This window comes from Caretta caretta, chromosome 1 (genome assembly GCF_965140235.1).
Source record: "Caretta caretta isolate rCarCar2 chromosome 1, rCarCar1.hap1, whole genome shotgun sequence".
Taxonomy (NCBI): domain Eukaryota; kingdom Metazoa; phylum Chordata; order Testudines; family Cheloniidae; genus Caretta; species Caretta caretta.
In genome coordinates, this window is record NC_134206.1 from 48,888,548 (window position 1) to 48,914,366 (window position 25,819).

The following is a 25,819-nucleotide window of genomic DNA, read 5'->3' on the forward strand; positions in this document are numbered from 1 at the left end:
GTGTAGCAAATGGAATCTCTTGCAGTAAGTTGAAGTTTTCATATTCTTTGTCCATCTAGAGATGGACTAATACAGCCTGATTTTACTGGGTTTTTTTGTTTGTTTTTTATCTCTTGGCATGTTTTCCCTTTTTCTTTTCATTTTTTCCTTAGCAATTTTGATTCAACATATTATTAAAATGAGTAACTAAGTTGTGTTTTGAGTCACTTTTCTCTTGAAGCAGAAATCTAAGCTGCTATTACAAATTCTGGCATTGTCACATACCATTTAGAACAGCTGTTTAAATTAATTTTGAGTGTGAGTCAGTCTTGTTTAACAATCCAGACTCTAAGTAGCTTTAATAAGCTAGAATGGAGAGCGGAAGTGATTATTTTAAAACTTGTAATGTTTCAATATATCTATATGAAACATTGGAAATACTAATTTTAAATTAGGTTTTAAAATGTTTTCATTATATGCTAATTTGAACAATTTCACCATGTTGTCATTTCAATAAGTTATCCACAAATAAAAAAAAGTAAGCTGCATGATATGATAGTTAACGGCTGAAACTTACATTTAATTCAGATTAGTTTAGTCTTGCACAATTATGTTAGTTTAATTTAGTAGTCAGATGGGGAAAACTGAATGTTAAAACTATAGTATTGCCTATCCTAAAGGTTCAAAAATCACAAGTTAACCCCCCAAAATCATGAGATTTTAAAAAAATGTTATATTGTGTTTTTTTGGTTTGTGTTTGGTTTTTGAATTCTTCCCACCTGCCCCCAGTGCATGTGTGACAATTACTGTGGCCCACTTTTCCAAATTTCTTGGGTAAAATGGTTTTGACCCTGCAGCAAGAATCACCCCATATGTGCTCATTCCCCTGCCCAGGAATTAATTCTGCTCTCCGAATCCCCAAATCAGTTCTGTCCCCTTATGAGATCTGCCTGTCACATTAATTCTGCTCATCCCTAATTTTGACCCCTCAAGTTACCCCTTCAGTTCTGCCCCCACATCTGCCCTTCCTTCACATCAGTTCTGCACCCCATCCCCAAAACTCAGCACTGCTCCTTCTGGTGTGGGGGTGAGGGCAGCTGCAGTAGGTTTCTTCTTCTCCTCTTTGCCAGGCCAGGTGTTGCAAGAAGAGGGCAAGTTGTTCCCAGGAGGGAAGGAGGGAGTGGAGCTGCCCTAAGCTAATGCAATTTTTCTGTTCCTTCCTCCCCACTCTTGTGAGAATGGTTCCTGAGGGCACAGGGCAAAATCTCGGCCTGCTTCCTATAGCAGCCCTGGCTGGCTGCTCTTCCCCAGGAAGTGAGCATGTGGGGAAGGCAGCCAGTCAGAGGGGTTTTCCCTCCATATAGTGCTGAAATTCACCAGAGGGCAGAAGCGTCTCATGTCATTGTGAGACTGGCTCCAACCCTGGCCAAACTCTTGTGACTTGGGGAGATATTGCAAGGGTTGGTAACACTCTGATGAAATCAGAACCTTGTTTCTAACTAATTGCTGGTTACAAATTACAGAAGTATCATACTTAATCTCTCATGTAGGAGATGGGGAAGAAACACTTTGCATTGCTGTCAAGTTATTCCATCATGGAACCCTCAGAATGAGCTGTGTCCAGCCCTCCTTGTTCTAATAAAGAGTTGACACAATACTGGTTTGGGGTAGAGTTGGTGAAATGGACAATGTCTCATAAAGCCTTTTGTGAGGTATTTTTTGTTAACAAGCTTCTAAAGCAACAAAAGCAGCCACTGAGATTTTGTCTAGGCACAAGTCCTTTTGGTCCCTTTTGAAGCTTTAAACATTTTGCTTTTTCTTTTAAAAAGTCTGTAAGACAAATCATCCCCTAGACAAGTTAATCCTTCCTGCATGAGAGACAGGAAGCTCCTTGAATTTGGATTCAAAGCATTTCCACCTCAGTTCAGTCAGGGACACAGAATTTGGCCCCTGGTCCACCTGTAGGGTTCAGAACCCCAAAACCCACACTCTTGGGAAAGCCACAACTCTAGGTCCATCTGCTCCTTTGAACCTCATAACTGCTGTAGCTATTCCATGATACCTTGGTATCCTCAGTCCCCCCTTGGGGATGGAGTTGCACATCATGTTAGGAGAATCATTTTAAGTTAGTACTCCTGTGGCAATATTAACTTAAGATGGCAGGAATGATACCACAGAGACCAGAACTCCCCTTACCTATGGAACTTGATCCCCACCCTGGAGTACCATGAAGTGATTTCATCAAGGTTGAGGAAAAGGGGTTTTATGTAGCAAACCCAGCACTTCCTACCTCCCCCATGTCCACATGATTGGATTCACTGCTTTTTGTTCCTTTCCATTCATAGAAGCAGAAGGGAGCATTTGGCTCGGTTGGAGCACCGCCTTGTTATTCTTATTATCGCTTGTTACTTGTATTATCATAGCACCTAGGAGTCCAGGTCATGGGACAGGACCCCATTTTGGATTTCCTTTCTCTCAGAAGACATCCACTTTTGAATTTTAAAAGCATTATATATATGCAAGTTACTGCCCCTCTTTGTGCCTCAGTTTTACCATCTGTAAATTGGGGATAATGATACTGAACTCCTTTGTAAAGCACTTTGAGAGCAACTGATGAAAAGTGCTATATAAGAGCTAGGAATTATTATTTTGAACTGTGACCAGCTACAGACAAAACAATATCGTGGGTGTTTTCACTCTGATATGTGATCATAGTTTGGTAAAATCATGCCAACCAGCTTTTTCTTACCAGAGAAACAGTAATAGATATGTCCCCAAATATGTTTTATTGGCTGCACAGAAATGACCCAAAATCCGTTGCTCTTTATTAATGTTTTCTCTTCCTATACATCTTTCCTTAGCAATTGGAACTGTGTCAGAGATTATATAAACTCCACTTCCAGCTGCTGTTGCTTTTTCAGTCGTACTGTAAACTCATTGGACAGGTGCATGAAGTTAGTTCCATGCCAGAGGTATGTCGTAAGCACAACCAAGCCTTTTACTAAAATAATCACTGTATCTTTGTATTTTTATTTCTACATGATTTCACCAAAAATTAATCATTAACCTGAACTATGGGTCTCCAGACTAAATGTTTCTGTAACACTTCTTTGTCTGAATTAAAATGTGTTTAGGAATTATGCACTGTATGTAAGAGACAGTACAGTGATTCAAAGTTTGAGTTCTTTTATGCAGTCAGTCTTCAATGGTAATTTCAGTAAATTGCATGGTAATGAGTGAGAATACTAAATTAGGCCCAGTCCTGCAGAGATTTATTCAAATGCTTAATTTAACATGTTGGGATTACTCACACTATGTAAAATTAAGTACATGCATAAGTCTTTATAGGATCAAAGAAAATTTCAGGGAAATTGACCTTGCTTCCATTGTCTGGAAATGATTCTTATTCTAGGGCATGGTTGATGTTAGTTGGACTTTGTGGCCAGATCTACAGTAGGAGCACTTTGCCACTATAACGATACCAGCAAAGTGCTCTTAGTGGATGCAGTTTATACTGGCAATACTGCACTTTTGCTTATTCCAGATCTCCGAACGAAATAAAAAGCTTCTAGTGTAGATATAGTTATACCAGCAAAAGCACATTTTTTCTGGTGTAACTGAGTCTACACTAGCAGCTTTCCCACTGCAGCTGTGTCAGTCAGGGATCACACCTCTTCATACCCCTGACTTACATAGCTATGCTGGCAGAAGTTTGTAGTCTAGACTTGACCTTAAGCTTGTATTGTAAGTGTTCATGCCGTACCTCTTCTGTGGATTCACAAAGGTCTCCAGTCTCTGCTGCTGTCAATCTGACTCCATCCAAGAGTACTAAGTTCACTTAAAAGAAAAAATATTAAAATTATAGTGTACAAATAATCATATCATCATAGTCATTTAATTTTAATTTGATTCATAAAGATTGTATCGCTTGTTTTAGAAAATATTTCCTAAAATTTCTCACTATATCTTTGAGATACAGTAGTTCTAAAACCATGACACAGAAATGGTCTATTTTGAGCTTGATAGTTGGCCATTTCTCTTCAAATATTTCTACGCAGATTACTTCTTAAAATACTTCACATCAGCAGGCTTTGGAGGCAAATATATTCTCATAAATACTCCAAAACACATAATATATTAAGAAATGGTATTTTTCATGTAACCACTGTATATTCTGTGGTCATCACTGAAGAGAAGATGAGAAAATAAATTACAGCATATGTTTTTTTCCTTGTAAAAATTTATTATATATGAAAGTAGTGGGAAAGAATTAGAGCTTTTAATATGATTGTATTCTTAGAACAACAAGTTTCAAATTGTAAAGTGTATACAGCAAGTAGCTCGCAGATTCTGTAGTAATTGGGGATTGTTTAATTTATATAGTTATTGGTTTAATTCCGGTGTGATTGTGGTGTGGACGCTACACTCAATCTGAATATTACCCTATCTTTATCTTGAGAAGCTGCTGCCAAGTATGTTTTGTCGTTTTGCTAGGCTGTTCTTTTCAACGGTAATGGATCATATTGCAGAGGACAGTTATTAGGACTCTAGTACCATGAATGGTAGACTTTTTTTTTGTTTAAGATCTTAGTAATTTTTTTAGTAGAGAGTTGATTTTGTAAACATATTTTAGCACAATACCTGAAGTTAATGAGTGAATCAATGGGATCATTTGTTACAGTTGATGCAACCTACAGAGTGGAAAAAAACAATACGAGGAATAGTTTTAATCATGAAAGTAGCATGTTTTGCTGGATACATGAACTGTTATTTAAAAGAAATAGCCACTGTCAGTTGCTGTCACAGTCGATAGAACATGATATTCACATATTGTCATGTTCTGTTATATCCTTAGAAGCAAATTAAGGCATTGTGAATTGTCTATCTTTTGCCACGTTAAACTTTCTGTCCAGTAAAAAGGTTACACAACTACTATCTCCTTATTGAACATTTCAGGGGGCTGATCCTGTTAGATGTGATATATTTTGAAAGCTAGATGTGTTCTCATATGTTAAAAGCCAAATGCGAAGCAGAGGATTGAATAAAGAATAAAAATAAGATCTATTCAGTCTGTGTACATTAGATGCATATACTGTACACACCAATGAGAATTTTTTTGCCATTGAGATTGAAAAGTGTTGTTCTTGTATTAAAATGTTTGTTCATAAGCAACAAATAATTCTAATATGATGATAGAGCTTGTCTGAAATGTATTGCTGCTTCTTGATACAAAAGGAAAATATAAACATGTTCATCAATTCTTGTCTTTGAACAGCTCCTAAATATGTCAAGAGAACTGAGTGAATTAAAGAAAAATCTTAAAGATGCTACTGCTGTTATTGCAGCTGATCCTCTAAATATGGAAGCTGCCTTATCTGAGCCCACATTCAGTTCTACAGAAGCAGCCATTCAATCCATGTTGGAGTGTTTAAAAAATAATGAACTTGGTAAAGCATTACTACAAATAAGAGAATGCAGGCAAGTTTTCCCACATGATTTATACTAAACCGTCACATTATTAAAAATGCATGTTTTTATCGGTTTCCTAAGTGGATTGTTTCTCCAGCAAGAACATTTAAGTGATATCTGGAGTAACTTTGGGGATGTTAATACTAGATCAAACAAAACTCACTATCCTAATTTCTTTAATTATCGTACAGATCAAAAGTACTGCAGTGAAATTGTTATTGAAAATTAATTCACTTATAGGACCAGATCCTCAGCAGGTGTAAATCATTAGTTTACACCACCTAAGGATCCAGCCCATTGTCTTTTCCATTTCTTTGTATGTTTTCATTTTCCAGTTTTATATGATGGAGCTTGCATTTTATATGGTATGTGAATTCAGTGTCTAATATTCTGGGTCTGATTGACAAGTAAGTGTTGTGAAATTATTTAGTTCCAGTATGATTATAGATATGTAGAAAGTACAATTGATGTATATAACTAAGTAAAATATCATCCCACCAAACAAGTAATAACATAAATATGCTTTCCATTGGTTGCACTGCAGGAGTTTGTGGCCAAATGACATCTTTGGAAGCAATTCTGATGATGAGGTCCAGACACTACTGAACATTTACTTCCGGCATCAAACACTGGGCCAGACTGGCACTTATGCACTAGTGGGCTCCAACCAGAGCCTGACTGAGATCTGTACCAAACTAATGGAGCTGAATATAGAGATTCGCGACATGATTCGCAGAGCTCAGAGTTACCGGGTCATCAATACTTTTCTTCCAGACTCCAGTGTTTCTGGCACAAGTCTCTGACAGGAGTCTTGTGTCCCCTTTCTCTTTCAAGCTGGGAGTGCTGCCCTGCTGGAGTGAGGTGGTTCGATGTCTTCTCTGCCTTACAAAGGTTTGGTCAAACTGTACTCACTCTTGTTACATTTAGGACTTCTTCTAAAAAGAGGTGGGCAGAACTTCAAATGTGTAGCAATACTGTAAGGGCAAAGGAAGCATAGACTATCCAGAACAGAATCCTTTGTTCTGTGTTGCACAAAAATTGGTTAGCATTTCACTGAGCAACTGCAACTCACTACTGAAGAAGTGACTTCCATTGCATACCAAAGCCTACTACACTGAACAGTACTTCCTTTTTAGAAAATTATTTTAGATTGGCAAAAGTGCAATGTTTCCTTCACTATAGAATATTTTTTCTTATAAAACGTGAACATTTTTTCTCTTTTTTTGTCTTGTTTGATTGAGTGAAAGCTGGGCAAAATGAAGCTGGCCACAGAACATAGCAAAATTGGTCGAAAGCTGAGAGCCTGTGTATATGAATCAAATTGTAAATGGACTACAATTTACTGTACACTGTAATTTGAATATGATTACTGTATCTTAAAACAATGAGCTGCTATGAAGTACATTTCCTAATGTTGCTAGGCTACTGTTTCTGAAGGTACTGGATCATATTGCAGAGGTCTGTTCTTAGGCCCTGAATGCCATGAATGGTCTAGGTAGATTTTTCCCTTTTTTTCTTCTTCTTTTCGTTAAGGACTTTGGCTGCTTTTTACTAGAGGGTTGCTTTTATTAATATATTTATACTATTAAAGGATGGTTGATCTGATTTACCTTACCATTTTGTAGGAAAAAGTCACATCACATATTCAAAATCCTTTTGAACTGTCACGCATGCATATTTTTATTTAATATAAATTTGGACTATAAAAATTTAAAATATTAATGTGAAATGCAAGTTCTCACTTTAAGTTCTTAAAAAGATGTCTTATTTGATTTGTTATATATAAAGTCATTCTTGTATGTTTTTGTTTCCTTACATTTAACTGCTGTTAAATGTGTGCATGTAAATCTGTTGCACATCTGAGACACTCTTATTCAGACATTATATAACTTATTCAGGCTGTAAATACACTTAGTTTTTTGTGAAGTAACTTTGGTTGATATTTTGATCAGTACATTCATTTAACTAAAATATAAAAGTCATATATCACAACTGCGTATGTGCTGATTGGTTTGCTGAAAAACTTGTTCTTGACTGAGTCTACAATTCTGACTCAAGCTGTTAATAACATGCAGACACTGAAATGTTCATAATTATTTCCTTCCGAAAAGGCTAAGCCCATTATACAGAAAGAAAATGTAAGATATCTGTATTCTATTCCTTAGCAATAGCATGTACAGGGAAGAGCAAATTGACTGTAGATTTTTTAAAAAACAAGTTTCTAAAATCTCATGGTTTAAAGTTCAGTTCTGAAAAGTGACTATGAATATAACACTGCGGCCTTCCAGTTTTGTGTCGGAACGATTTCCATCTCATGTGTTCTTGGTTTATAGGTACTAACATCTTCTAACTGGCAACGTTGCCAATTCAGTCTGGCATCTGAGAGTCAAGTAGCATTTCTTCCTTTGAACACACAATGACTTGCCACCCTTCTCTTATTCCTTGCTTGCACAGCCATAATTGATTGACCCTGTAATTGGAACTTGGTAAACAACTGTGTTGCTGCACAAAAAGGTATATAACCCATCTCTCAGATCTGCGTTGACCCTGTAGGGCCACAAGTACTAAAAAAAACCACTTCTAGTTGTATGACTGAATAGACACAGGGAAAAAGTCTGTTCAGGAAGAAATGCTGTTACACATAAAAAGTTTCTACTCTGAAAAAAATTACTAAAGATAATGGAAAACAAGATATCAAATGTCAGCTATATATTTCATTTCTAAATACTGTTTTGACTGACTTTCATTAGTAAAGTACTGTAAGAACTTTGTGTCGGTGCTCAGTAACAGCACCTGTTTCAATATATTTACACCCATCTGGGATTTTTGTGATAAAATAAATAGGGATCCCAATTTGCATCTATGTGGATGCATCCAAGTATTGAAGCTGGTCACTGGGACCTTGTTTTCCTGAGTGAACTTAGTAATAGGAACTTGGTTTTAGCCAATAGAACTATTAGAAGAAATAGACCGTTGAAGCTGGAGAGGTAGAAGATTTAATTAATCACATTCTCCCTTGTCTGCCCATTTACTCTTAAAATTGCCAGCCAGTCCCCTATGAATAATAAATGTTAGAATTTTCCCTTCAAATCCCCACTGCCAGCTGACTATACTGTGTGACTGAATGCAGCTCCCACAATGGAGCAGCTACTATTGCTTCAAATTAAATCTCCTTGAAGGAGCATCTATTGAACAGTGCACTTTTTCCTAAACTGCAAAAATAGTTTGAGGGAAAGTAGGTACTATCATACAGGAAAACTTTATTATTCTGTAGGAAAAACATGTTGTACCCCTGGATAAAATTTAGTCAACTTAATGGCTATGGTGACTATAGCCAAACTGCATATCAGTTTAATGTACCTGCCTGAAAGCCTAAAAATAGAAATGACACTCCTCCCCTATCCACCATCTTCCCACTCAACTGCTCAGTGCAGTTCATGGGTTATTTCATGGGTTTGGGAAATAACTCAGCAACAATGGAGTTAAACTTGTCAGTGCAATACATACAGATCCTCTGGCAGAGCAAGAATTTAATACATGAAATTAAGATCCTGGACTCTGCAGGGCCTTACTCTAATCACCTCTGCCCTTTATCTTAACTGTTGTGACTAGGTTAATGTACAGACACGTTGGAACTCAGCCCCATACCTCAGTGATACCTGCAACTTGGGGTAAGTCTTAATGCTCTTTGTGAAGACTCAGGTTTTGCAATACTTTATTTTTGTCACATTACTAAGGAAAGAGGAGTTCTAGACTTCCCAGCACAACTGAGTTTTTCTACCAGTGCCTCAGCAATTACCAGAGCCACACTAAACATAATCAAGCACCACAACTACTGTGAAGGCCAACTGAAGTTTTTGGTACAGGAATTTAGAGTGGGATTCCAGCCAATGTGAAGAACTGCCTTCTGTCAAGTATTAGTGACTTCTTCAGTTATGAACTGAGGTAAGTTACTCATGTTTTCATACTTGACATTACTTCAGTCCAAATTTGTGTGCACATTTGTTGTTTCCCAGAAGCAGACTTTGACTATGGAACCTAGCTATCACCTAGCAACAAATCATAATGATTTAGACCCAAGTCTTGCAGACACTTACATGTAAAGCTAAAGACCTGCAAAAGTAGTCAAATTATTTCAGCCTACCAAGTACACATGTGCATGAGTGTTTGCAGGAATCAGGGTCTTCATTTGTGCAGTTATCCAAGCTAGGAGTCATACCTGAACCATGAGGGTGCTTGGATTAAAGACCAGTATATACAACTGAAGATAGCCGAAAGGGTGACAAACTAACTTGGACCTTGTAATTAATTTTAAGGTCTCCTGAATTTGCTACAGTTCTTAGAGTGTCTTTCACCATTCATATAATTTACCTGGCACTGGATTGCTTCCACTCAGTAAGGATTGAAGCCCTTTTAGCATTTGCAACAGAGTTGTTTAAAGTAAACCTAAGAAATGTAAATGCTTAGTTACCACTGTGACACTTACATTCAGAAATATTTCCTAGACAGATCCTAAATTTGTGTCATGTCAGATTATTCTTATTAGAGGAAGAGTTCCTCCACTCTACAAACTAGAATATGGATAATAAGGATTTCAGTACATTGTTAGCTACCTTGTTACTTCCAGAAATGCACCACACATAGGTGCTTTCCAATCTGGTTTTTCAGTCTTTACAATGAAAATAGCCATACTTCTGTTCCAAGAACTGTGACAGAGAAAGTTCAGTCATAACCTGCTAGAATACAAGGCACTGAATCAAGTCCCTTTTTATGTTCTTCCATGTGACTGATCCTGGATTTTTAGGGGGTTGCACTACACCAGTATTAGAAAAGAGCTAAACCGCTGTGAGCTTCAGTGGTTACATGATTATGCATAACCATGAAGCGTGGATCTCTATCCCTCATCCTTTTTTAAAGGCAAGAATTTTTCATGAGACCACAGAACTTTTAACTGTAGCAGTGTTTGCCTTGTAATCCTTTAGAAAGAGTGTAAGTCCCTGATTCAGGAATGCTTTTAAGCAGCATGTGCTTAAAACCATTCAGGATAGGATTTAGCCTGTGAATCACTGGCCCTAGTATTTACCTAGAAATCCTATGCTAGAATTGCTAAGTATTTCCTTCACTTGCAGTTAGCATTAAGGTAGTGTGTTGAGACCCTGGTGAGGGAGTTCAGTTACATTTGGAGGTGTCCCCTCCCACCTCCCAAAAATTGGAGTTAAACCAGTGTTCTCAACCTGTAGCCCAGCCAGCACAGAGCTGCGGCCCATGTGACATCCTCAGGGCCATATAGGTAGTATTGAACACAGCCCACAATGGTAAATAGGTTGAGAACCACTGGTGCAGCTTTGATAAGGAGTACTTCATATAAACTGTATCCCAAAGCATTTTAGCAATCACTCAAGAAAGGGAAAGGGAAAGAAACAGGTAGATGCAATAAAAGGTGTTTAGAGTTTGAACGAGCTAGAATAAGATGAAGAAAGACCATTCTAAATAATATCAGATGCCCTAGAGCCGTGGTCTCTAACCTTTTTACGCACAAGATCATTTTTTGAATTTTAGTGTAACCTAGGATCTACACCGCCCCTTCCCCGAGGCCCCGCCTCACTCACTCCATTCCCCCCCCCCATCACTTGCTCTCCCCCACCTTCACTCACTTTCACCAGGCTGGGGCAGGCAGTTGGGGTTCAGGAAGGGGTGAGGGCTCTGGGATGGAGTTTGGGTGCAGGAGGGGGCTCCAGGCTGGGGCAGAGTGTTGGGGTGCAGGAAGGGGTACAGGGTGCTGCCTCCAGGAGGGGGGTCAGGGCTGGGGGTGCAGGAGGGGGCTTGGGGTGCTGGCTCCAGGAGGGGGGTCAGATGCAGGGTCCCGCCAGGCAGCACTTACTGCTGGTGGCTCCTGGTTGGTGGTGTAGTGAGGCTGCCGCTAAGGCAGGCTACTTGCCTGCCCTGGCCCCACATTGCTCTTGGAAGGGGCCAATGCGCCCCTGTGGCTTAAGGAGAGGGTAAGGGATCTCCATGCACTGCTCCTGCTTGCAAGCACTGCCCTCACAGCTCCCATTGGCCACTGTTCCCCATTCCCGGCCAATGGGAGCTGCAGGGGTGGTGCTTGTAAGCAGGAGCAGCATGCAGAAACCTCTGCTCTCCCCCCCCACAAAGCCACAGGGTTGCGCTAGCAGCTTCCGGGAGCAGCCTGGGGCCAGGGCAGGCAGGGAGCCTGCCTTAGCAGCAGCCCCACTACACCACTGGAGCTCACAATCAACGGAGAGAGCCTCCAGGATTGACCAGAAGATCGCGATCGACCAGTTGGTGACCACTGCCCTAGAGAATACTAATTGAACAGAAGTAACCAATGCTAAAAAATAAATTAAAAATGGAGTATAAACAGGGAGTGTGGAGCATATAACAGGGAGTGTTATGTAGGCCATCCTGTCCCATCACTATAAGGTCTAATCAAATCCATGAAGGATTTTAAGACTACAGAAGTTATCTGGATCTTAAAATTAAGAGACATTACAGCTGGAGGGTGGTGCTAGTATGGTTGCACTTATGCTTTAAGAGATGCAAGAATGTTCAGGAACATGGATACCATGCTAGTGGAGATCAGAGAGGTAGCCATGTTCAAAAATGAGATTGCTACCAGACCCACTTCTTCCAATCCCACACAACCCATTGCTGCCATCAGCCATAGGAAATTCTCATTAAGCCTGGATTAGATTTTTATTGGTAAATGTCAGTAAATGTTGACTTCACTGTGCACAAGCCAAACAGTTCCATCAACAGAAATTTTAGACAGGCAAAGAAGAGCGTGCTACTTGAGAACTTAGTTTAATTTAAGGATATTCACTTAGTATATCTTGACATGTCATGTTGACAATTTGTGTTTTAATGGATATAAAGCTTTAACTTTGAATCTCAATGTCAATTGTAAATAAAAAGTTAATGACTCCCCTTATAATTTCCTGCAACTATGAATATTTAAATTGAAAAAAATCTATAAATGCTCAAAAATAAACTATTGGTCAAAATGATTTGTGACCACCCTTCATATGACAGTGGCTAGGTAGGTGGAGAACTAACATCCCTTATTCACATCTCAGAGATTATGCCCCTACGCTGTGCAAATACAACCTTGTCCAGTTCCCCCTCCCCTTCCCTCTTGCCCCTGTTCAGCCTGAACATTTCTCCAGCCCCGGCAACGTTTCCAGCTTTTTGTCCAGCGCCGGGCACAGTGGGGTTCACGGCCGCTCCTGCACTGCAGCCATTGGGGCAGCAGCTCCTACCTAGGGGAAACCTCTGTCGGTGATATTGTGCAGCGGGAGCTGGACGGTGCCTGCTAAGGGGCGGAGCCAGGGCTGAGTCTGGGCTGCTGAGCCGGCGGGTCACAGTGGAGGGGAGGAAGGCGGCTCTGCCCTAGCCAGGACCCCGTTTCCCACTCCGTGCACTTCGCAGTGAGCCCTGGTGTAGAGGGAGCCCAGCCCACCTGGAAGGCAGATCTCCGTCTCAGCAGCCCCTCCTCCCAGCGGCGCCTTCTAAGTCTCCTCCCACTGCGACAGCTGGGTAGGGGCGGTGGCCTCCGCCTGGCTCCTCTCACTGGGGTCTTCCTCCGGCTGCAGCGCCGCCTGCTCCCCGTCGGCTCCCTCCTTCCTCTCCAGGGCCGTGGGCAGTGCCTCCTGCTCCACCTTAGGCCCGGCCGCCTTGGGCAGGGTGAAGAGGTGCCGGTTCAACCCAGGCGAGTAGATGGCCGGGGCCACCTGGCTGAAGCAGGCCGAGGGGCTCTGTGGGCGGCCGCCCTGCAGTGTTTCGGGGCCCCATCGAGCACTGCACCAAAGCATCCACCCATGGGTTCACCTGCACCCCCACTTCCTTGGTGTTGGCCTTGCAGAGCCGTGGGGTGAGGCCCAGGCTCACTGGGGACAGCAGCCCCTTGAGCTGCACCTGCTTGTAGCTGTCCAGGTAGTCAACGGGCTCCGGAGTGGCTTCTGGGGAGGGGGTTGTCAAGGTTCCTCCCCCGCTCTGAACTCTAGGGTACAGATGTGGGGACCTGCATGAAAAAACCCCCTAAGCTTATCTTTACCAGCTTAGGTCAAAACTTCCCCAAGGTACAAAATATTACACCCGTTATCCTTGGAATGGCCGCTACCACCACCAAACTAATACTGGTTACTGGGGAAGAGCTGTTTGGACGCGTCTTTCCCCCCAAAATACTTCCCCAAAACCTTGCACCCCACTTCCTGGACAAGGTTTGGTAAAAAGCCTCACCAATTTGCCTAGGTGACTACAGACCCAGACCCTTGGATCTTAAGAACAATGAACAATCCTCCCAACACTTGCACCCCCCCTTTCCTGGGAAATGTTGGATAAAAAGCCTCACCAATTTGCATAGGTGACCACAGACCCAAACCCTTGGATCTGAGAACAATGAAAAAGCATTCAGTGTTTTACAAGAAGACTTTTAATAAAAATAGCAGTAAATAGAAATAAAGAAATCCCCCCTGTAAAATCAGGACGGTAGATATCTTACAGGGTAATTAGATTCAAAAACATAGAGAACCCCTCTAGGCAAAACCTTAAGTTACAAAAAAGATACACAGACAGAAATAGTTATTCTATTCAGCACAATTCTTTTCTCAGCCATTTAAAGAAATCATAATCTAACACATACCTAGCTAGATTACTTACTAAAAGTTCTAAGACTCCATTCCTGTTCTGTCTCTGGCAAGAGCAGCACACAGACAGACACAGACCCTTTGTCCCTCTCCCTCCTCCCAGCTTTTGAAAGTATCTTGTCTCCTCATTGGTCATTTTGGTCAGGTGCCAGCGAGGTTACCTTTAGCTTCTTAACCCTTTACAGGTGAGAGGAGCTTTCCCCTGGCCAGGAGGGATTTCAAAGGGGTTTACCCTTCCCTTTATTTTTATGACAGGGGTGGTGGGGACGCCCAGGAAAGGGCTGCTGCCTTTGCTTTGCTTCCAGTTGGGCTGCTTCTGTTTGGGGCCCACCGAGCCCCTGCTGTGGCTGGACGTGAAGGTGCCGCTGTACCCCTGGTACACACTGTAGGGGGGATAGACAAATCTCTCCATGGCCTGCTAATGCTTCTCCCCTCCCTCTTCATCTAGAGAAAGATAGCCTGGGCCCACAACCCCCACTTTTATCCTGCAAGGAACTGCTGGTAATTAATGCTAACCTATAGGGAAACTGACATTGCTCCTGGGTAATTAGCAGCTCCTTGGATAGTCAGCACAGGCTTGGCTCAATGCCCCCTTCCCACACCCCCTCCTCAATGATTCTGCAAAGGGGGAGGGGATTCAGTGATTAATTAAGAATGAGATTCAACTCACAAAATGAGTGTGATTATTAAATGCACACCCAACAAAATCCCCCTCCCCTCTCCGCAGAGGAATAGGAGAGACTGTAATACAAGGCACATACTCCTCCTTCCCCATCCCCAGAAGGGGAGACTGCAACACACACGGCAAAATCCTACAGTATATTCAGTATTCATCCCAGTCTTTATAAACACTGCCTAAAATCCATTGCCCACTAGGAAGTATGCCTTCCCATCTCCTATCACTCTCAATATACCCAAACATGAGGAAGGCTAGTGGTAGAAGTCTGATTAAATGAATGAGATTTTCTCTTCCAAAAATATACAATTTTAAATGTCCCATTAGCACAGATACATACATTAATCATCACAAGAGGGAAAGACTTTAAACACTGTTATAACATCAATCTCTAGTGAGAGAAAAGTCAGCAGCCAGTCTGTCAAAATCCCCAATCCTGTAAATATGTGCATGCTTACATTTACTTACACTAGTAGTCCCATTATAATCAATTACACTGCTCACATGCTCAAAGTTAAGAATGTATATGTTTGCAGGATTAGGATCTAAATGAGCATGTCTCCATTCTCCAGCTCCAAAAAAAGGGTGATATTTTACGTTACACAGAATAAGCAAAATACTTTACAAAGTTCCACACGTGCAAAAATTCATTATGAGTTTGGTTCTTTTCTTGTAACTAAAGTAATGTTGTGGTGTCTTTGGTGGAAAGGGAAACCCATATTTCACATGTTCAAGTAAACTGTTGATTACTTTATATTCAGACCTTGAATGAAATGTGTTGTATAACAATATGAGTGAAATTCTGGCCCCACTGAGGTCAAAGGCAAGATGTTCATTGACTGCAATAGGCCCTGGATGTCACCTGATAGCTTACCTATAGTTTGTAATATTTGTAAACATGAAAACCTTTATAGCTTAAACCAATATTTTGAATTGCACCTGAGAGACAAGGTGTGTAAGGTAATATCTTGTATTAGACCTGCTTCTATTGGTGAGAGAGGCAAGCTTTCGAGCTGCACAAAGCTCAGACTTGAGGAAGAGGTCTGTGAAGCTTGAAAGGTTGTCTCTCTTGTCAACAGAAATTAGTCCAATAAAAGTTATTACCTCACTCACCTTGTCCTTGTGATATCCTGTGATCTACACAGCTACAGCAGCACTGTATACCTGAATTCTGTGCAGTTCACCTAACACAGGTGTCCTCATACTGACTCATTCCACTAATCAGATAAGCTACAGCATTTTACACTAAATGCATGTAGCTTCCTAATGATCTTCAAGTGTTGCCCAAAGTAGAAAACATTGCAACAAAGGCTTTATAGTTTCAGTAATATCCCCATAATCAACAAGGATTGCAATTGTTTAGCTACCTGCAAATTATAAAAAGCGCTACAAGCCACTCTGAGAATCCAAAATCAGTCAAGGTCTAAAACAGGGGTCTCCAACTCAAATGACCATGAAGGCCACATGAGGACTAGTACATTGGCCCAAGGGCCGCACCACTGACCACCCCCATCCTCACTGCTGCCCTGGCCCCACCCCCACTCCACCCCTTCCGTGAGGCCCCGCCCCTTCCCCACCTCTTCCCACCCCTTCCCTGGGGGACACCACTATTTACCTATCTCCATTCTGAAAACTGACCATTTATGCCTACCATTTTTCCTATCTTTTAACCAGTTACTGATCCATGAGAGGACCTTCCCCCTTATCCCATGACTGCTTACTTTGCTCAAAAGCCTTTTGTGATGGACCTTGTCAAAGAGGTAGCAAAATTTGTAGAAGACACAAAGTTATTATATTAGTCAGGACCAAAGAGGGCTGAGGAAATGCAGAGAGACTTAACCAAGGTAGGTGAATGGGCAACACGATATCAGCTTAAATTCTATATTGAGAAATACAAAGTTCTGCACATTGGAGGAGAAAAATTTACTATTCAGACACCTTATAGAGTTCTAAATTAACTGTACCAATTCAGGAAAGATGAGGCATCATTGTGGCCACCTCAGTTAAGACCTCTGCTTAATGCGCACAAATTGAAATTAGATTCTGAAGTCATTGCTGCAGGATGTTGAGGCCAAGAATTTAGCAAGATTGGATGCTTTTATGGATAACAAGAATATGCAGAGTTATACTGATTAATACTAACAAAAAGTATTGAAAAGGACACAAACCTTGTGTTTCAGGGCTTAAGACAATGTCTAACTAGTAGGGATTAGGAGGAGACCTTTATAGAGGGGCTTATTCTTCTGCCCATTGGTACATCTACTGTAGGGTTTCTTGCATCTTCCTCTGAAGCATCTGGTGTTGGCCATTGCCAGAGACAGGATATTGGACCAGATGGATCCTGATCCAGTATGGCAATTCTTATATTATTACTCTGTGTGTAGGTAAGTGATGGGAAATGGTAATAGTGGCCTGGGTGGGAGGGCTCTGATAAGAGAGATCTCTGGACATAAAGGGCAGTTAGTTACTAGACAGTGGCAAGAGAGAGGGGTTTGCTTTCAAAGGATGTAAACCATTTACTTTCTTTTTTATCTATAATGAAGCTGAGAATACCTTATGTACTCTAGTTTATGAGAAGTAAAAATGTAGATACATTAAGCAAATAATTTTATTTTACTTATATGTTCTTTCTATTTTGAATAAAATTTGTTTTTGTTAAGACTGTTGTTATATGGACAATTTCATGCAATACATCCACAAAGTAAACACTGTAGTCTCTAATGGGAGGTACTGAGAGAAAAGAGTTTCTGGAAGCTAAATCCTCCTTTCAGTTTTGGTCATGTGGACCTGGACAAAGATGTCCTATCCCAGTGAGTTGTGTTGTCAAGAGTAAATAAATGATTCTGCAGTTAGCGTATGGTGGGGACACACATTGAGGGATGAGGATAAACAGAAATATTAAATAGCTGCTCATTCAGTGAGCACCATCCGTAATGTCACTGAATGACATACAGACATGGCTGGAAAAATAGTATGTGATTATGTAGTTAGAGATATGCATACACACAAGTAGCCAAATGAAGATTGCACAGGAATTCTTAACACTAGAATTTCCTAGATTTTGAGTACATGACTTTGCAACTTTAGCTTTCTTTTATCATAGCTTATTTTTTAAAGTGGAAATTTCAAGTTTTTTTTTTCATTTATAACCATATTGACCCTCCTCCTGGGTCATCAGCACATCTGGGACTCTTACATCCACTGTACAGACTTCTACCGCTTGAGCTAATGGAGGAACTGATACTTGTAGTAGGCTATCCTCCTCTCTGTGGACCAGCCACTACAGAGGAATAAGACACACATATTACCAGTGGGATACCTAGATATTTGCAGATGACAGAGAAAAGCTGGGATGCAGGAATCTTGGGTTCTCAGATTGTGGAAGGAAGTGTGTTTAGAGGTCACAGATATTTCTTTCCCTGCCTAACTCCTCCTTTTGACCCTGTCCCCTAACATATACCTGCCTGTCTCTTCCTCTACCCATCCTACAATGTGGTTCTTCCCCTATCCCTGTAGTCCCCCTTCCCCACAGCCAGAATTTACTTCCACTTTTCCTCTAACCCATTCTCAGTTCGCCTATGACCCCCATGTTATGGTCTCTCTCCACAGGGGGGATGTTGTTGTGTGTGTTACTGTCTATCTCGCTAGGGGGGATTTTGCTTTGTATGTTACAGTCTCTCTCCCTAGGAGGATGTATGTCGATGTGTGTTACAGTCTCTTTTTCAGGGGATGTGGCTGCGTGTTACAGCTGCTCCCTCTTTCTCTAGAGGAGTGTTACTGTGTGTGTTACAGTCTTTCTAGAGGGGGTGTTGCTGGGTGTTACTCTCGCTAGCTCGCTCTCTTTAGGGGGTGTTGCTGTGTGTGTTACAGTCTCTCTCTAAGGGGTGTTGCTGGGTGTTACTCTCTCTCTCTAGGGGGTGTTGCTGTGTGTGTTTCAGTCTCTCTCCAGGGGGTGTTGCTGGGTGTTATTCTCTAGGGGGATGTACGGCGCGGTGTGTTTTGATCTGACAATAACCGTTCAATTCCCCTGTCTAAATCCTCCCCTCACGCTTGAACCTGCGTTTCACCCCCCGCCCGTGCAGAGGCGCAGCCCGCATTGGGAGCGGAGCGCGGCGCTGCCGCCCAGCCCCACCCTCCCGCGCTGACTGTAGCGCAGCCGCAGTAGGAAGCCGGCGGTGTGGCGTTAGAAACGGCCTTCGCGGCGCAGGCGCAAGGGGATTTGGCGCCAGCGCTTGTGCGCGGCGAATGAATGTTGTGGAAGCGGCGGCGCTGAGGCAAGTGCGGGGCGCGTCCCGGGCTAGCCCCGCGTCTGCTGGGGGACTCGGCGGGGCTTGATGCTTCCGTGTGCGGGCCCCGGTGGCCACTTCCCGGCGGCGAGTCTGCAGGGGCTCTCTCGGGGGCTGCTCTTGGATGGGGGGGGGCATCGCCGGGGGCGGGCAGGGGAGGCGTTGGATTTGATTCCTCTCCCCTTCAGGCACGCATAGGATGGGGGAAGGGATAGCTCAGTGGTTTGAGCATTGGCTTGCTCAACCCAGGGTTGTTAGTTCAAGCCTCGAGGGGGCCATGTAGGGATCTGGGCCAAAAATTGGGGATTGGTCCTGCTTGGAGCAGGGGGTTGGACTAGATGACCTCCTGAGGTCCCTTCCGACTCTGAGATTCTGTGATCCCTGGGAGCCTCCATCTTCCACCCCCAGGGTGGCAGAGGGCGGGGTGGGTGGAGGCACAGAGGTCTGCCTCCCGGTCACTCTGCCTCCCTCTTGCTGCCAGTTGGAAATACTGATATTTAAAAAGTTCCTCCCGAGCGCTGGACTCACACATGTGGGAGATGATTCCTGCTGTAGATGTCCTCTCTCCTATACTCTCCAGTGAAGGGGAATCATAGAATATCAGGGTTGGAAGGGACCTACGGAGGTCATCTAGCCCAATCCCCTGCTCAAAGCACTGAGTGTTAGAGGGAAGTGAGGGTGGCCCAGTTATTTCCTCCCATCTGTATTACATTTGAAATACTGGTTTCAGAGTAACAGCCGTGTTAGTCTGTATTCGCAAAAAGAAAAGGAGTACTTGTGGCACCTTAGAGACTAACCAATTTATTTGAGCATGAGCTTTCGTGAGCTACAGCTCACTTCATCGGATGCATACCGTGGAAACTGCAGCAGACTTTATATACACACAGAGAATACTGACTCTAAAATCCATTCCCAGTGAAGGTGTTTCTTGTCATCCTGGGGAAGGGGGAGAAAGTTTGGGGGATTTCTGATCAGCTGTCCTTTTGTACAGGGTCACAGAGAAGTTAAGCAGGAATAAAATGGGTCTCTCTCGCTCTCTGTTATTTTTAGAGTAGGGTGAATGTAGCCTAAACTTCACAAAGCACTTCTGAGGCAACATCCCACACTGGGATTTGGCTTCCTTCTGTGCCTGTGTAGACAACATACAGAATTTTTCTGAATAAAATAAAATTAAAATGCATTTTTTGAACATACTAACTGTCATCCTTGCATCCCCCCAAAAGTAAATTCTGTATGCAGGGATTTTGAGGGCAAATCGAGGAACGACATGGTTCATCAGTGATAATGTTACAGACCCATGGTGTAAAATAAGATCAACCGTCTTCTAAAACTTATTTTACAAAGGAGTATCACATAAATGCATGTGGTAAAAATTTTCAGAGTCAAACATTTGAAAATTAAAAGGCCTTAACTTTTAAATTAGTAATTTAAAAAACTTACAAGTAGTTTTCAAGTACTCTTATCTTTCAGTTCCTTGGCCAATTTTTGTGGTTTTGTAATAACATTTTCCCACTTTAAAAAATGTTTGTTTCCCCTGGTACTCAGAGAGAGCCACATAGCTGAAATTGACAGACTATCCAAAAGGAAACAATAAAATAGACTCTATTTAAAATGCTTTCAATTGCACAAAGTAAATAAACTGAAAAATTGCTACAGTAATCTTAGTTGTTACTTATAGCAGTAGTTTAAAAAAAATCAACAATACAGATGTATGTTTTTGAAATTGGCAGTCTCTGTCTAGCTGGCATTCCAATTTCAATTACATTCTTATTTGGTGGATGCGTCTGCCAGCAAAAACAGCCTTTCAGATCTCACTATGTATATATGTCCTAATTATATAGAAAGTGATATACCTTATTAATCAAGAATCATTGTAAACACTGATTCATTTAGTGTAAAACTTTTCCAAAGTATTGTGTATTTTGCATGGTGTTCTTGTCTTCTATGATAGAGTTGAGTTCTTTTTCCTTTCCCTGCTGTGAAACTTCACACACTGGAGATCATACTATTTTTGTCTAGGTTTTTATGCTATGCCCATTATTGTGTTGAGTGCATACATTGCAACTATAATTCTGCCATGTAGGACTGGATGGAACCCTCTTTATAATCTATCACCACAACTAATTGGCTAGGAAAGGTCATTCCCTTGGGCTAAGTGTGTGCTGCCTTACATCACTCCCTGAGGAGCAAAAAAATGGGAATCAGGAGTTGGCACCACCACATTGTGTGACAGACACTCGAGAAAATTATTGTGCTAATAGTGACGGACATTGTGGGGTGGGGGAGTTATGTCATTCAGTCATTCAATTTTTTGAAAAATTACCACAGACTTCAAAATTTTTACCATGGACACTTGTGTCTGTGTGTGGACATGTTGCTGACCCCTGATAGGAATGGAAGCCATGGACTCCTACCTGGCAGTGCCATTAGGATAGCTGAGTATCAAATCATTTTGATATAATTTTGCAGGCTTCTTTAACAAGCATACCAGTGATGTTATGGAAAAGAAAATGGCTGACAAACCTGTGGAAAGACCAACTTTCTTTGAAATATTTAAGGCACGATGCAGTGAATCAGGTACAGCTATTATTCATTTGATTAAAATAAAGTACTGAAAGCATATTGTAATCAGAGGCATTTTCAGGGTGCTGTATTCTGTAGGCATTTGCAATAAACTCTATATCCCAGTGAAGAGTTTAGTTTAACTTGATTGTCTCCTTAGATTCCTATGTTCTTTATCCACAAGATGTGGTTGTAATTTCCAAATGGTTTTAATAATGGCTCAAGACTCATAAATGCTCTAATATTTTAATGTTATCAAGGCCTTAGTCTCTTATATGTCAATGTTAAAAATTATTTCACTTTTAAGTTGCCACCCGCTCTAGGTTCAGAAGTGCTAGTGGTCATGATTCTTTTTCCAAATATACTGTATTTTGTGATTTATTCATTTTGAGAAGGACTTCTTATTTTTTAAACTTCTATATTGCTGTTTTTAGCAAAATGGGTCCAGTTTCCCTTCTAACTGTAAAACAAACCAATTCATAGAATCATAGAATAGGATCATAGAATATCAGGGTTGGAAGGGACCTCAGGAGGTCAACTAGTTCAACCCCCTGCTCAAAGTAGGACCAATCCCCAGCTAAATCATCCCGGCCAGGGCTTTGTCAAGCCTGACCTTAAAAATATCTAAGGAAGGAGATTCCACCACCTCCCTAGGTAACGCATTCCAGTGTTTCACCACCCTCCCAGTGAAAAAGTTTTTCCTAATATCCAACCTAAACCTCTCCCACTGCAACTTGAGACCATTACTCCTTGTTCTGTCATCTGCTACCACTGAGAACAGTCTAGATCCATCCTCTTTGGAACCCCCTTTCAGGTAGTTGAAAGCAGCTATCAAATCCCCCCTCATTCTTCTCTTCTGCAGACTAAACAATCCCAGTTCTCTCAACCTCTCCTCATAAGTCATGTGTTCCAGTCCCCTAATCATTTTTGTTGCCCTCCGCTGGACTCTTTCCAATTTTTCCACATCCTTGTAGTGTGCGGCCCAGAACTGGACACAGTACTCCAGATGAGGCCTCATCAATGTCAAATAGAGGGGAACGATCACGTCCCTTGATCTCCTGGCAGTGCCCCTACATATACATCCCAAAATGCCATTGGCCTTCTTGGCAACAAGGGCACACTGTTGACTCATATCCAGCTTCTCGTCCACTGTAACCCCTAGGTCCTTTTCTGCAGAACTGCTGCCTAGCCATTCGGTCCCTAGTCTGTAGCGGTGCATGGGATTCTTCCGTCCTAAATGCAGGACTCTGCACTTGTCCTTGTTGAACCTCATCAGATTTCTTTTGGCCCAATCCTCTAATTTGTCTAGGTCTCTCTGTATCCTATCCCTACCCTCCAGTGTATCTAGCACTCTGTCACCAGGGTCACTTGTGGTATCTGCAGTCCAGGAAAAGATCAGAGCCGCAAAGGGAACTACAAAAGATAAGGCCCTCAAGAAACTGGGCCTTTACAGTACAAAGCCTTACTTTTATCCTCCCTCCAGTATACATTGCAAACTCCTGTTTGTAAAATACAGTTTTCTGATGTGGAAGAGAGTGATCTACTTCTGTGAAAGGTCCCGTAGGACTATAGGGAGTAGCTGAGACACACCATCAAGGAGGGAGATAGTACCAAAACAGCACTACAAGGGGCAACAGACAAGTCTAATACAGCAACTTGATCCATGGCTAAGGAAGTCCTAGTGCATCAGGTCTCCTAGTTACAGGCATCTGGGATTCTGAAATAAGTCTAGGTGACAAAAGAGGACCTACTCTTTGCAGGCACGGCGATCTTCCACAAGCAGACAGACAATGCACTCCATTCCCTCAAGGATTTGAGTGCAATGCTGAGATCTTTAGGGGTCTATACCTCAGTGCCATACCATAAGCCCTTTTGGTACCAGCTCCCACAAAGACACAGAATGCTATATTACTCCTTCAGTCACCAACTGGAACACCACCTGGAAAGTGGCCCTGTCACACCAGGAGGCACCTGTCATTGTCCTCTGTCCCACGCCAGGCTCCCTGTGAGAGGGAGCAGGCTTGATGGGATATTGAGAGCCCCATCAAGGCCATTCCAGAGTCGGCCTGGGGAAATTCTTACTCTCTTCAATCAGGCATGGTCAAAGATTACAGCTGACAAATAAGTGCTGGACATTTTCACCCATGGCTACCTCATCCATTTGCTGTGTTTGGCACCTTGCCATACCCTTCTCTATCCCTCTTCAGGAACCCTACTAATGAGAGCTTTCCACAAAAAGAAGTGGCCTTCATCTAGGAACCACAGAAGAGGTTCCCCAGGAATACTGGGGAAGAGGCTTCTACTTCTGGCATTCCCTCATTCTCTTTGTCCTATGCTAGACCTGAAGAGACTAAACAAATTCATATGCTGCCTCAGATTCAAGATGGTAACGCTTGCCTTCACCATTCCCTCGCTTCAGACTCATGACTGGCTTGTGACTCTCAATTTTGCCATCCACTCAGCCCACAGGAATTACCTGAGATTTATGCTGAGATCAAATCATTACCAGTACAAGGTACTGCCTTTATATATATAATATATGGTTGACTGGCTTATGAGAGGCAGATCATATCAGGAGACCTTGACAAGTTTCAGTTGTGCCCTCATGCTGCTTGGAGAAATATGATAAATCGTCACTATTTCATCACAGAGATAGGGTCCAGGATAGATTCTGTGTCTTATGAACTCTAAGGACCGATTCCTCTCCCTTCAGACATTACTGAATACAGTAAATTTCACCTGGCTACAATGGTACAGATTTGACTTGCAGCATTATGCCATGTGCCCTCTTATATTTATGTGATGCTGGTTGCCATATTCTCCGGAGACTGCTACAGTTCTGACTCTGGTCACTCTATTCTCCTGCAAAGTCACCGACAAAGAAGGTTCTAATACTTCCTTGTGTCCTTGCGGTGCTGAACTGTTTGCTGCATCTTGACAATGCCCTAAAAGGGGTGCCATTTGTGGCCCAGTTGCTATCCAGGGCATTAGTGACTGCTGCATCTGGGACAGGCTGCGGAGCCCACCTGGACCGCTTACAGATGCAAGAGATATGGAACTGCATATAAATACGTTAGAGTTTTAAGATGGCAGTTTACATGCCATAATCCTGGTAGTTCTGCACCTCGCAAGACTCAACAACGCACTGAACTTCCTGAGCAGTCCATCACCAACCACGAGAGGACACTGCAGAAATTGCTCTCCAAATTGATATTTCATCAGTAGGGGATGCTGCTGACAGATGTTTGCCATCAAGGACAATGCCAAGTGCTCAAACTTCTGTTCCAGAGGGGGCATGACTCTTGGATCATTACCAGATGCCTTCTTTCTGCAGTGGAATCAAGTCTTTCTATATGCTATCCCACAAATTCTGTTAATCCCCATGGTGATTGCCAAAGCTAGACGAGACCAGGCCATGCTCATTCTCATAGCTCCCTGCTGGCCGAGGTAGTTTTGGCTGACAGATTTGTTACAGATGTCCACGTGATCACCAGTCAGTCTCCCAGATTGCTCAGACCTGTCATCAAAGATCAGCTCAAGTACTCCACCCAGACCCAAGGTCACTACACCAGATGGCTTGGATGCTGGCTGATTGAGCATCACAGAAAGGAACTGCACCTGGCATGTTCAGGAAACATTGGCACAGAGCAGGAAGCTATCCACACCTTCAAATGGAAAAGGTTCTTAATATTGGCAGCCCGATGTGGCCAAGACCTGCTGCAGGCCGCAGTACTGAAGTTTCTTGACTATTTGCTGTAGCTGAAACACTCTGGATTTTCATTTAGCTATGTCAAGATCTAGCTGGGAGCACTGTCAGTGTATCATTCACTGATAGTTGTTGTTAGTCTTCTCTCATTTGATAGTGTCAGAATTTCTTAAGAGTCTAATGCATGCTTAATCACTGGTTAGAGATTTAAAAATTTTATTAAAGGTAATGTTAAAAAAATTTATATAATACATAGGTTGGGGAAAGAGTGTCTGTACATCTGGGTATAGTGCTTTGATTATCCACAAATACAAAGTTAGTTTTTAGAAGTCATATGACACACAGAAGGAACGAGGAGTACTTGTGGCACCTTAGAGACTAACAAAATTTATTTGAGCATAATAATAAATTTTGTTAGCCTCTAAGGTGCCACAAGTACTCCTCGTTCTTTTTGCTGATACAGATTAACATGGCTACC

The 25,819-nt window shown here is 42.1% G+C and overlaps 3 protein-coding genes across 10 annotated transcripts in view; 2 read left to right on the forward strand and 1 right to left on the reverse strand.

Moving 5' to 3' along the window:
• The window catches only part of FRY (FRY microtubule binding protein), a 375,793-nt gene extending 368,353 nt beyond the window's left edge, over positions 1 to 7,440 (forward strand). For 5 of the 7 annotated variants that reach the window (XM_048847137.2, XM_048847131.2, XM_048847088.2 and 2 more), the window contains 4 exons: positions 7 to 24; positions 2,841 to 2,951; positions 5,255 to 5,457; positions 5,993 to 7,440. In XM_048847137.2, the coding sequence (XP_048703094.1) occupies positions 7 to 24; positions 2,841 to 2,951; positions 5,255 to 5,457; positions 5,993 to 6,251 (591 nt within the window). In that variant the 3' untranslated portion in view covers positions 6,252 to 7,440. The remainder of the gene's footprint in view (positions 1 to 6; positions 25 to 2,840; positions 2,952 to 5,254; positions 5,458 to 5,992) is intronic. The other 2 variants (XM_048847097.2, XM_048847124.2) reach the window with 1 other exon arrangement.
• On the reverse strand, positions 7,360 to 14,666 carry ZAR1L (zygote arrest 1 like). The gene is given in 7 exon segments (XM_075124646.1): positions 7,360 to 7,413; positions 9,820 to 9,894; positions 10,062 to 10,154; positions 12,926 to 12,955; positions 13,017 to 13,244; positions 13,246 to 13,410; positions 14,365 to 14,666. Coding segments are annotated over 7 exon segments (804 nt in total). The 5' UTR covers positions 14,524 to 14,666.
• Positions 14,667 to 18,975: 4,309 nt separating this feature from the next.
• Positions 18,976 to 25,819, forward strand: part of BRCA2 (BRCA2 DNA repair associated) — a 102,125-nt gene continuing 95,281 nt past the window's right edge. For both annotated transcript variants that reach the window (XM_048847162.2, XM_048847168.2), the window contains exons 1-2: positions 18,976 to 19,061; positions 21,543 to 21,650. In XM_048847162.2, coding sequence (XP_048703119.2) covers positions 21,572 to 21,650 — 79 coding nt within the window. In that variant the 5' untranslated portion in view covers positions 18,976 to 19,061; positions 21,543 to 21,571. The remainder of the gene's footprint in view (positions 19,062 to 21,542; positions 21,651 to 25,819) is intronic.